Source organism: Fundulus heteroclitus, chromosome 11 (assembly GCF_011125445.2).
Source record: "Fundulus heteroclitus isolate FHET01 chromosome 11, MU-UCD_Fhet_4.1, whole genome shotgun sequence".
Taxonomy (NCBI): Eukaryota; Metazoa; Chordata; class Actinopteri; order Cyprinodontiformes; family Fundulidae; genus Fundulus; species Fundulus heteroclitus.
In genome coordinates, this window is record NC_046371.1 from 33,676,560 (window position 1) to 33,688,869 (window position 12,310).

The following is a 12,310-nucleotide window of genomic DNA, read 5'->3' on the forward strand; positions in this document are numbered from 1 at the left end:
TCACCAGAAAAAATCCCATATTGACAGTAACTAAGTAGCGTTCTGCTTGACAGATTGAAATCACAGTGGCAGAAAAAAATATATAATAAATAAATAAATAAATAAATAAATAAATATATATATATACTCTTGTTTAGAAAAGAAAAAAATCAAACACAAAACTGAGCCCTTGATGTGTGCATGGCACATTGTAGTTGATCCTTGACGCAACTTGACTTCCTTTCATTCATTCATCTTTAGTCGTTGTTCTTGAAAGCCATTAAAGTCTTTCAAAAGATTCTCTGCATTAATTGTGAATGACGTTTTGCTGAAACCAAACGGTCAGTTGCATGCAAGCACACACGAGACAAGTTCTTATGATGGAGAAACAACGGAAAGAGTTCTTACTGTAAACTTGAAATATGCTTCCTGCACGGCAGGAATTTGAGTCGGTGGTTTGACTCAGCTGAGCGGTATGTGCACCTGCACCTGCTTTGCGCTGCCTTGCTCCGTTGTTGGCGACGCAGAGCAGGTCATAGTCGCTGGAATTATGTTCCAGCTGATAGCGTGGAGTTTCTCTCCCTCTTTGTCCCTGAGATGACTGAGAGTCGTGAGCCTTTTACTGAAACTCAGGTGGACTGTAGTATCCAGGCTTTGCTTGGTGATGGTGTGCACGGGGGGCAAACAGTTCAGACGCAGCCAGTTTCCTAGCATGTTGCTCGTGTTTCTGCTCCATTTTCATGAGCTGTGTTGCAATCCCATATCCAGCTTGCCAGCTGCACTGCCAAGCACATCACTCTCTGTTTGAACTGCCAGAATTTCTAGCATAGATGATGTTCCCTTTCTTCTTTCCTGATATAAAGTAAAACTTTCAAGCTGGTGCTCTCAGAAGCAGCAGCATTTGTTTGACTTGCTGCTTCTCGTTTGCTGATGCTTTAAACTTAGCTGGCGCCATAAAGGGAGCTCTGATCTTCATCCCCATCGCAATCTTCTGATGTTTATGGCATGTTAAAAACTTGATGAGTTTTCTTCCACGCGCCTGTAATCAACACAAACAAGCCATAATGCTGTGATGAGCAGATATTCGGGACTTTGCATCATATCCTGCCCTGAGATTAGCCAGACCCAGGGTGCCATTCACTTCTTTGGGATATTAATGCAGCCCTCGCTGTTGTAATTTCTTTCACTCCAGACTTGTTGATCGCGGCTTACACTAACAGGACTGAAATGTCTTCAAAGGCGCAATGGTTTCTCCCATGCCAGTGCAAGGTTTAATTACTTCTGCTTGTCTCTCTCACTGATGAGGGCCACCAGACCCACCGACCACATGCAATCTATTTCAGTGCCATCCAATAAAATGAAAATATTTTCAACAGTTTTTTGCCATTGCTGCTCTCATGAGTTGTTCACACGAGTGAGAGATAGAGAGGGTGTGCATTTCTATGTCTTCGCTATAGTACACATAATCTGATTACAAGTTTAGCAAGGCTGCGCTGAAATTCTTGGGTAGGTGGATAAATGGGTGCACTGACCCGATAATATTACTTAGATAAGCTCATCAGAAAGACCAGCTCTGTCCTTGCATGGCCCAAAGTTAAAGACAAACCACTGGTTTGTCTTTAACAAAACCAGCGGATACGGACGTTCTTTTGGTACGATTGCAATTGTGGAGTAAATGGGACTTGTTCTGTATTTTGACGGTGAACGACGGAGAGCGTATCCACTGACGGTGATGTTCAGAGTAGTCATGGAGAATGTGGAACAGTTCTCATTAATTAAAGTGACAACATAGTTGATCCGTCTGTCAGACGTATACATACATGAACACAACGGAGCGGTCATGGAGGATGTGGAATCTGGAGATTAGCCTCTTTTGACCAACTGTCAAATTTTTTCACTGAACATGGCTTTGGTTAATTGTACCTTAATTCACAACTCGTTTATTATAAAATCTGAATTTCCATGCAAACATTTATGCATGGGTAGGGCAATGTTACCGATTTTTTTGTAAAGCTAAATGAAGTATTTAGTTTTAATTTTATTCTAATAGCAATAGCTAACCATATGTAGGGTTTTCTCCAGTTTAGAGGTGCAGTTACTACAGCAACTTGTGAAAATTTTTTCCTACAGTGAATAGGGGCAGTGACAGCTTTTTACACTACAAACCTGAGCTGCTCACTGAATATCTGAGATATTTACATATCCTTTTGAGTTGGTTATTAATTCACCCAGATAAATGTCCTTAAGCACAGAAAAGTGAAGATATCCATGTTGGGTCAATCTTTAAGCTCTTTAACAGGACAAAAATAAAATCCCTTCTCTGTTCTTTGATCATACCTGAATGACAGCCTCCTGGTACTGTCTTTAGCTTTCAAAAGCCACAAAAGATTTCATAAAGACAGAAAGGATTGGGCTGTTAGTTTGATAGACTTCATTGGTTGTGATTAAGTGTCTTATTATGCCTTGAAACCACATTTATGTTTTCTGCTTATTCCTGTCTGCAGGTGTCCTGCTCGACATCCAGCGGCACTACGATGTGACGGACAGTAACCTCGGCTTGTTGCAAACAGGTAATTCTCTTTTAATCCCTTCGTCACACATGTGAAATGTTTTTTTTTTGTTAGCTCAGCTCCTGAACACATCTCTCTGTGATGACTGTAGTTACTGTAAACGTGTAATTTTAAAATAATGGAAGAGGGAACATTTGTTAAACTCCAGATCTGCTGTTTTGGTCTCAGCTTCTAAAAACGGAATCCCTCTTAACACGGATTTACCAGCTATGTTTTACACCTTTTATACAGAAATTCCAGAAGAAACATATCGCTTGCTTTACAGACGTTTTTAAAGAAAGACATTTTATTAGAGATGCAAACAACGAAACGTTTTGTGACCGATTTCCTATCTCTGTTTTTTGTAAAACTTTGACCTGCCGACATCGGTTTTAGTCATTTTAGGTTTCTCTTCAAGAGCTATGATAAACATGGAGCGAAGATAACAGAGGGACAGAGTTGGCATCTTATATTAGCAGTTAGCACGGCCAGCATGGCTGATACAGCAAATCCAATATGTATTGAATAAAGATGGTATGATTTCCAAAAGAAGCCAACATTTCCGAATCTATTTTCGTTCCTTGGTCCATGAGAGACAGAGGCTGTAAACTCAGCTTGATAAAATAGAGCATATTTTTCCTCTTTTCAGCCACCCTGTTATTTGCTGAAAGTTAGTCAGGTCTGAAAGTGTTATAAAAATTCAATTCCTTTTACATAGCTTCTTTCTTCCCTATAGTTGCCCTGATATCATTTTTAAATCGCTCACTGATAGTAAAGGTAGCTAACTTCTGCAGTAAGAAGCAACTTCCAGTCTGAGGAGTTGTGTTGACCTGTTAGCATTCAGTATGAGGCATTCACTGTTTGAGAAAAGGGTGGATTTTTTTCAATTCTGTCTGTGACAATTGGATTTCTCATTACATCTGTAAATTTGACTCATTGAGATGTTTAAAGGGTCAAATTTTACAATGAAATTAGAACCTATTTTAAGATTTCTTAAATGCAATCACATACGCTTAGCGGAACACATGAAAGACTAAAACTAATAAAGGTTTTAAAACAGGTCAGCCTCAACTGACCTTGAGAAATGGATAAATGAATGAAAATGAAGCTTTTTGTCTTTGACTCCATGCCGCTGGATCCCAGGCTGACTTGTGGGAGAAGCATTTCCTCTTTGCAGCGTCAGTGCGGCCGGGCAACAGAAAGGAAAACACAGCTCCTGTATGCGCGCCTCCAGAGAGTCTGACGACTCTGGTTTGGGGCAGGGTTTCCTGCGCCGTTCAGTACCCCAGAATAAATTCATCTTTTTAAGGAGATACCATCCAAAGCCTCCTTATTGCTGGACAGGACCTCGTCTTGTCTCTGCTGTGTACTCAGTCGTTCAAACACCAACAAACTCACACAAAGTGGCATTGAGGACAAGCAGGCAGATTTGGGTCAGATCAGTGTTTTTCTACCCTTCACTTGGTGTTACTAAGCTAACGTTGGTTGAATTATGGCTTAAGGACAAAAATATCCAGCAGGAAAAAAAAAAAAAAAAAGTTTTTTCACTGAATGAGCCACTTCTTTACCTCTAAATGTAATTTACACCTATGATCCAGTATATACTGTGTACCTTAGACTCTTGATGAGAATTTCGTATAGCCGGGGTACTCGCCCTAATCTGTAGCAGGAGTTTTTAAATCAGCAGTGGGCCTGCTCCAACCTCTTCCTTTGTATGTAAGTCTTCATTGGAAACCAGAAAACGTGAAGGGTGTTTGACTCTTAATTTTGTTTTCTTTGGCTTGTTATGTCTGCTGTGCACAGAACCACATTGACACACACACACACACACACACACACACACACACACACACACACACACACACACACACACACACACACACACACACACACACACACACTTCTGTGTTTGTTGACTCGCAGAGACAGCTGATTTCCCCCATACATCTGCATTTGCTAGTCTACGATAGACCCCCCACCCTCCCTTATAGTTTTGGTCCCAGCCTGCTAGGCTTTGTCTGTCTGCTCTGGACTCCGCTCGGCCCCTGATATCCAGGTGACCCGAGTCTCCCACCGGAATGAGGAATTTTGCTTGTCGGGGACTTGAGCTGCGAGACTGAGTGGCTGCAGACCCCGAACTTAGGTGTGAAGAAGAGGTTTGGAGGGTGATGTAATGGTACTGGTCCTGGAAGAGACTCTCAGCTCAGTGTGTACACATGCATGTTTACAGTTTGCACATCCCGTGTCCCCACCCCCAACTTCCTTCTCTAGAGGGAACAATCCCCACCTCTGTGAGCACCTGGCTGGTCCTGCCTTTCCTCCATCCTCTCTACCCTGGCAGCTCGGGTCCACCTGGGAGCACAAACTGCAGACGTAGGAGTTTTACAGCCAGTGGGTGTTGTCTGCAATGAGGGTGCCACTCATTCTTTGCTGCCAGGTCAAACTGACCACACACTGCAAGTCATAGAATAAACCCACAGCTGAGTCAGAATCACTTGAAGTGCTTTTTGCTATTTTTCTTGACTTTTGAACATACAGGATAAATATTCCCATATCTTGAGGCTGGTTGTTTGATTTAAGGAAATACCATCTTTAACAAGCAATGGAATAACTTCCTAGAGCTGCAAAAGTTTTGTTCCTACATCAAATTTTCCCCCAAAAGACAAAATCCTAACTCTCGAAACATGTTACCGTTTTGTAACGCTACAGGCACAAGTACAAGGCTATTTTATTTGAACTTTATTTGGGAGACTGACCCAATGTAGCGCATGAAGATGAACATTCTGTTACTTATTCTTTGCAGCTCAAGCTCATCCAGATAAGATAGGAGTTTTTAGGCAGAACTTTTACAGTCTCACCACAGACTGTCACTTGGATTTAGGTCTGGACTTGGACTGGGCCATAATAGCAAATGAATACGCTCTGATAAAAAGCATTTCATTGTAGTTCTGGCTGTATGTTTTGGCAAACATAAACCGTCTCAACTTGGACATCTTTTGTAGCTTTTAATTATTTTTTTCAGGATTTCTCTGTATTTAGTTCCATCTATCTTCTAACCAATTCTGGCCAACAAGAACATTTGATTGTTTAGGGATATAATAGTAAAGAAACATGCATTTCCATTTCATAACTGTGCCACTCTTTGTTGGGTCATTACATGGAATTCACTGAAGTCTGTGGTTCAAGGGGTGTAAAACCCTAAAAGCTCTTCAACAAGCTCCCTCTAACAGCGCTGACCTGAACGTTTTTTAATTATTGTTTGCCGTCTTGTGTTGTGTTAAGCAGTGTTTACGCGCTCAGGAACATCACAAAGAAAATACCCTGTGATGAGCTCAGCTTCTGCATTGCTGTATGGTAACAGATGCTTCCAAAAGCAGCTTACACAACACAAATTGACAAGGTATGTGCTCACCTCTACTGAGCATGTGTTTGTTTCTGCACGTGTCTTTACTTCCCGAAGAACCGAGTTCATAGCTATCTTTCAAGTCAGAGAAGACGTGATTGTTAAGCCTGGAGGGTTGTGGCCCCGACCAGCCGATCGGGCTTTTCAGAGCACATGGACAGACTTAAACTGACTCTGATGTTAAAATATGGTGTGGTGTGTGTGTACTTAGGTTTAGGGTTAATGTTAGCCCATAGAAATGGTTGAAATGAATGGAAGTTAAGTCACGGTCCTCAGTAGGTATCTAAAATAAGGACGTATGTGTGTGTGTGTATACTTGTACTTGCAGCTGAGTGAGAACTTATTCATTGTATTTTACCACTAAAGTGAGGACTTTAATTTAAAGTGAGGACCTTTTTTTTATGTCCTCATTTTTTTGGGGGTGTGTGGGGGTGTGTGGTTAGGTTTAAGACTAAGGTGTGTGTGTGTGTGTGTGTGTGTGTGTGTGTGTGTCTCCGGCAGAGGCTAGCTGAAGTAACTGTGTCTCACACGGCTGTGAAGAGGACAGGCCCTAGGGTGCAGAGGCCATGGAAGGTTAATGGAAGAAAGGGCTGGGAAAGGGGGTTCACCTGGATGGTATTACTTTGTATAGAGGTGTAGTTTGGCTTCCTTTGTTGAGTAGACGGAGAAATCTGAGAGAACATTTTCCCTCCTTGTAGCCTACTACGGATATTGTGTCCAAGCGCTTTGAGGCAAACTAGAAAAGTTAATAAGTTGAATTATCTCTCATAATGGAAGCTGGCATTATAAATGTGCATCCTTTGTTTATTATGGAGGCAGAGCTAGGGGTCAGTACAGCTAGATATGAAGTGGGGAGGCAGCTTAATAAGGCACCTGGGCTGAGAACAGCTCACAGGCCGAGTGCGCTGTCTCCTCAGTGTGGCTCCTCACCTTGTCTGAAACACGATATCAACGCACACACAGAGACACACAAACACAGACTGACACTGCCCTGATCTTGACAGGGTGTCAGTCTGCTGCAGCCAGCTAGAGACCTGTGAGAAATGAGGCCACAGTTACTGTGTGAGACTAATGGCCTGAGCTGTGCTCACACATCCTAACATGTCACAGTTGTACGAGTGCAGGATCCAGCTGCATGCTACAAGCTGGAGGAGGTGGAGCACACTATTGTTCAATAAAGCAAAGAACAAAGGGTGTTTGTTTAAGAAACACAGTGCAAATGGTTTAAAAAAGTAAAATCAACAGGACGCAGCGCTGAATATTTTCCACATAATAACTAGAAAGCAGCGATCATTTTACATAAAATATCACAAGAAGATCCTGTAGTTAGTGCAAAAATACCTGCAAACTCTCAATACCTCTCTAAGGCCCCACATTCTGAAACCCTTTCCATTACCCAACATTATTTCCAAACGGGCAGATGAAAACCAGTTCTTGTTCTCATCGCAGTTGTACATAGGATTAAAAAATTATTTATTTAAAATTTTACTCAACTCAATAGCCACGCATATTTTTTTTATTGTTTTTAAGCACAGAGACAATGTGATACACAGAAATAAAATACCGTGGTTGTGTTAGGCGTATTTCTAATTTGATGTTGCATAAATAAACACCAGTAGAATGCGCGCCAAAAAATGTGATAAATGAGAATATAACAAAAACGAAGTTGCAAACCTGAATAGTCGCAGCTCTAAAATCAGTATCCAATATGGCTGCTAAGCATATAAAACCTTGTAAAAATTCCCAGCATAAACTATGTATGAGTGCTTTTGAGAACTTGAACATCATTAAAGAAGTGGTACAATACAATATTGTATAACTTCCATTTGTGAACATTTGTTAGTATTTGAACAGAGAGAAATATATTGTTCCATCCATCCATTTTCTGACCTGCTTAATCCCTCAAAAGATATTGTTTTCATCTTATATTGCTACTTGTAGCGCCACAACAAATACCACTGGTTTTCCGACTTGCAAATAGCTACTAACTTGGATTTCTTATCATTCCTAGTTCCATCTTCCATCTTCCGAAAAAATCCAAAGCAGGAATATCCCCAGCAGGCTAATCATCGGATTAGCATGCAGAGTCGGTTCAGGCTCTTGCGCTCCTTTGGCCAAAACTAATGAAAAATTAAATAAATAATTTCCTTCCTTCTTTCCTTCATAGTCCCACAGATGGGAAAGTTGTCTCTGTGTTTAACACATCCCTTAGGGAGCAGTGTACTACCTAAACTGAGTGGTGCATGGGGAACAATATGTTGTCAAAGATTTTGCTCAGGGACCCAGAGTGACAGACTGAGTTTCGGACCGGTGACCTTTGCAGCCTCACCAAAACACAAATGCCCGGCTCCCTAATCACTAGGCCACCACTTAGAGTTCCAGATGCCTTTCCAAAATGATCAATTCACCTTACAATGGACTGTTAGTGGACAATGTGTGCACGGTTCAAGTTAGAGAAATAAACCAGAAACACGGTCAAGAAAATAGAAGAATATGTTTACAAGACACCAATAATTAACAACCCAACAAAAAACAAACATAGTTTAACAAGAAGTGATTGAGAACAGAGGCAGCCAAGAAAGAACTAAAAGCACACAACACATCAAGAACCTGACAGAAGACACCAAAAAGGCTGCATTAGTCTCAGCATTGCTCTGATGCATGACGTGACCAACAGTTTAAGTGATATGTGTCAGTCAGAAATGTTTAGTATAACACAGAGGACGGCCGGATTTCCTTGTACAGTTGGAAGTTGAGAGATCATTACTTGATCAGCTGTTTTGGCCGGTCAAGGACGCTCTTTTTTTGTCTCTTGGCCTCAACAGTATCCCTCGTTCCCTCCCTGCTCTCTCTCTCTCTCTCTCTCTCTCTCTCTCTCTCTCTCTCTCTCTCTCTCTCTCTCTCTCTCTCTCTCTCTCTCTCTATCTCTCTGTCTCTCTCTCTCTGTCTCTCTCTCTGTCTCTCTCTCTCTGTCTGTCTGTCTGTCTGTCTCTCTCTCTCTCTCTCTCTCTCTCTCTCTCTCTCTCTCTCTCTCTCTCTCTCAGCAGCTTGGCAGCTGTTGTTGCCTTGCTGTCACTTACAGAAGCAGAGGCCGAATGTGACATGAGAGGAAACGATAGAAGAGAGAGCCACCTATGACTTCCTCCTTTTTCCTCATGCCCGACATCGAGGTTTAATCTTCTCCAGTATTGATTCCCAAGGCCAAGTAATTCCATTGCAATATTGTTCAACGGCCCTTACCCCCCCCCCCTCCCCAGCCCCCTTCACCTCCTCCTCTGCTGTGATAAGAATAGAGCGATGACCCAATAATGGATCAGTACCACAACAGTGTGTGTGTTTTATTAGGCCACGTTTCTAAAAGGGGGCAGCTGTTGGGTGATGATTGGCACCGTGCTTTAGCTGTTGTCCTCCCCTTCGCTTCTTGTTGGTGAACCTGTGTCCTGCAGATGAAGGAATGCAAATGCTGTCAAACAAAAGAGGACGGCAGCAATGCAAATTTGAAACAAATGTTAGTGACCAAGCATTTCGGGACATCAACTGATTCTCTTCTTCTCTGAGTGCCGATTGATTGTTGCTACGTCTGTCCGCCGCTCTCCCGCAGCCATGTCCCGTCAACGGATCAATTGGGCACATACAGGCCTCGTGCATCGCTCCCAGTGTGTCAGCTTTAGTTTTCATATTCCATCTATCCCATTAAAAGGCTGGCATGCGAGAACAAAAACACAGGCTAACAGAACACACGTCTTGGGCTTGCCATTAAGTCTTCCAACCCTGCAGTTGCTATAGAAAATGGCAGGAAATAATTATTCTTCTCTCTCCACTCAAGTGCTCTGAGACTGAAAACGAATCCTGAAAAACAAAACTAAAATAAAAAATCAGCCTCGCTGGTGTTCTCAGCGGAATCTGCATTGTTCTTTTTTGTTTGTTTATGGTCGGATAAACCAAGCAGCTCTCTTCGTTCTTACCAGATTGCTTGCAATATTGGGCTGTAATTCGCAAAAAGACTAGGCTTTAGTGGGCTGCTGCCAGTCGGGCCGTGTAATTCTCCCCAGCTGCAGCTCTTGTGACGACCAGGTATAGTGGAAACATTTGCTGCAGCTGCAGAGACAAGCGATCAGCTCTCAGAGTGGCTTTAAAACTCAATCAAATAAAAGGCGGTTTAATGTGCCGCTCGGGTGAGGGGAACCCAATGCTGCATTTTCCAAGGCTGCATATGGGATTTATCAAATGGGAGCCAACAAGCTGGTAATGCAACGTTGTTGAAATGTGATCTGAAGGGATGCCTGGAGAATAACAGGGGGATCAAAAAATGTCTGGAATGCAGAAATGTTTTGGGCTCCGATATGAACGGGGAATCCACAAGAGGGAAACGCAATGCACGGGAACGTGCGAGAAGTTTCAGTCTGACACAGTGGCTCAGGTGTCCTACTCACACCAAAGTTATGTGTTACACCCTCCAAGGCCAGTCCTTCTTAACCATTAGAGGGAGAAACCACTCCTTTTCCACCCTTGACAGGAAACACAGTGAGTAAACCCGCTGGAAACTACCTGCTAAAGGTTTTCTCCATCCAGGTTCTTGCCGTCATGATTCAGCTGATTGGGTCAGGCCTTTGTAGAGATTACTGAGATAAATAGCACATTTCAAACAGGTTTTCTGCTCTACAAGCTGGGGATGAGAAAAATGTAAAACCTGAAAGGCAGGGATGGGGAAACCCACAATCTGTTTATTACAATAAATAGATCACGATTAAATAGATCGACAAATAGGTGTGATTGTGCCTCCTGAGGCTAAAGGAACCCTTTCAGGTCTCCAGTCTGAGTGAAAAAGACTGCTGATCAGTTCTGTTTACATGTGCTTACATGCCTCTCTAAATGGTTTACAGTGAACACTATTGAGTAAAGAAACCTTTGGATGTCTTGGCTTGAACATGCATACATTTTGGCTTTTTATTAGCTTTGTTAACCCCTTTAAATTTCAACAGCTTTGCTATGTGTACAATAAGCATTGGCTGCTATAGGATTGATATGATAACCGTTATTAAAATAGCAGTTTCATGGTATTTATGCAAAAGCAAATTAAGAAAAATACGTAGAGGCCGACCAAAGAGGCTCTACATATAGCACCTTCTCTTGAGTTTGGTTGCTGCACAAATCAACAGTTTAAAAAAAATATCAAAGCGAGCAGAACAGCTAAATGTTAAGGAAAATATAACTGGTGTTGTTCCAAACAGAAAATATTGTCCCGTATATCAGTCCAAGTCCTTTGCTGATACACAGTGTGACACTTTATTCAAATCAATACACAAAATGTGCAGTAAAGTAGCGGATTACATCTCATCAGTATTACATTATCTACATCAGTATTATAGTTGTGTCCCACTTAACTAACTAGCGATGTTCCGGATAGCTTTAGCTTTATTACTTTGTTCTAAGGATATATCTGACTTAATCTTTAATAAACATGCCTACTGCTCTTGCTGGTGTTGTTTCCATGCTGGTTTTTTTTTTTTTTTTTTTTTTTGGAAGCACCAGACTAACCCTTCTATGTACATTCTCTGTTTTGTTGATAGCCTTGTTGATAATTTGCCTCAAAATATATCTTAATGTGGTTTCAGTCAATCATATGTTTATAAAACTTACAGAAGTAAAAAGTTCTTCTACTTTGTATACTTTGAAAGTTGTACGGTTTAAAGACGAGTGTTTCAGGTGCACATCTCTCTGGGGTGACAGCTGGGGATGTCAAAGCAGTAGCAGCAGTGAATATAGTCTCTTACACACTGTGAAAGTCATTTTAAAGGGTTTTACAAAGCACTTCAAACAAGGATTAAGGTGTCTTTCTGCCATATCCGTGTGTTTTGTATAAGGACCGATGTGGTGAGGGAGCTCTGTCATGCCAAGTGATTTAGTCACACGACTGTATCTGCTGGCATGCAGAAGAGCAGGTTTCCATGCCGCGGGAGGGATGTTGTGACGAGGCTTGGTTTGTGCGACCATCAAACTACCAGATTTATATGTGTCAACAAGACCCAGAAATTGTTTTTGAGAAGAAGTAAGAAGGCGAGACATATCATTTCAATTTAAACAAAATGATCTCTTCTCTTGGTTCATCCACAACTGTTGCTGTGAAATAAATACCATGGTGAGACCTTGGACGCAGATTTTATGCGTAGTGCCGACATCGACGCCACATGACACTCCGCGTCGACCCCACTGCTAACTTATGTCTTGGAAACTGACAGCGGTCTGGGTTATGGCAGACTTTTACCTGTGATTCATGAATGGCTCTAACTTGGCTCGTCTGTGTGGGTTTATGATGGAATGCTTCAAACAAAGCCGAGATTGTTTGAACAACAAAATGATGTGCGTGGTCTATAGTAGT

The 12,310-nt window shown here is 41.9% G+C and overlaps 1 protein-coding gene across 2 annotated transcripts in view; it reads left to right on the forward strand.

Annotated features, from left to right (window-relative positions):
* The window catches only part of spns2 (spinster homolog 2 (Drosophila)), a 74,462-nt gene that overhangs the window by 21,443 nt on the left and 40,709 nt on the right, over nt 1-12,310 (forward strand). For both annotated transcript variants that reach the window (XM_012865233.3, XM_012865232.3), the window contains exon 2: nt 2,484-2,549. In XM_012865233.3, coding sequence (XP_012720687.1) covers nt 2,484-2,549 — 66 coding nt within the window. The remainder of the gene's footprint in view (nt 1-2,483; nt 2,550-12,310) is intronic.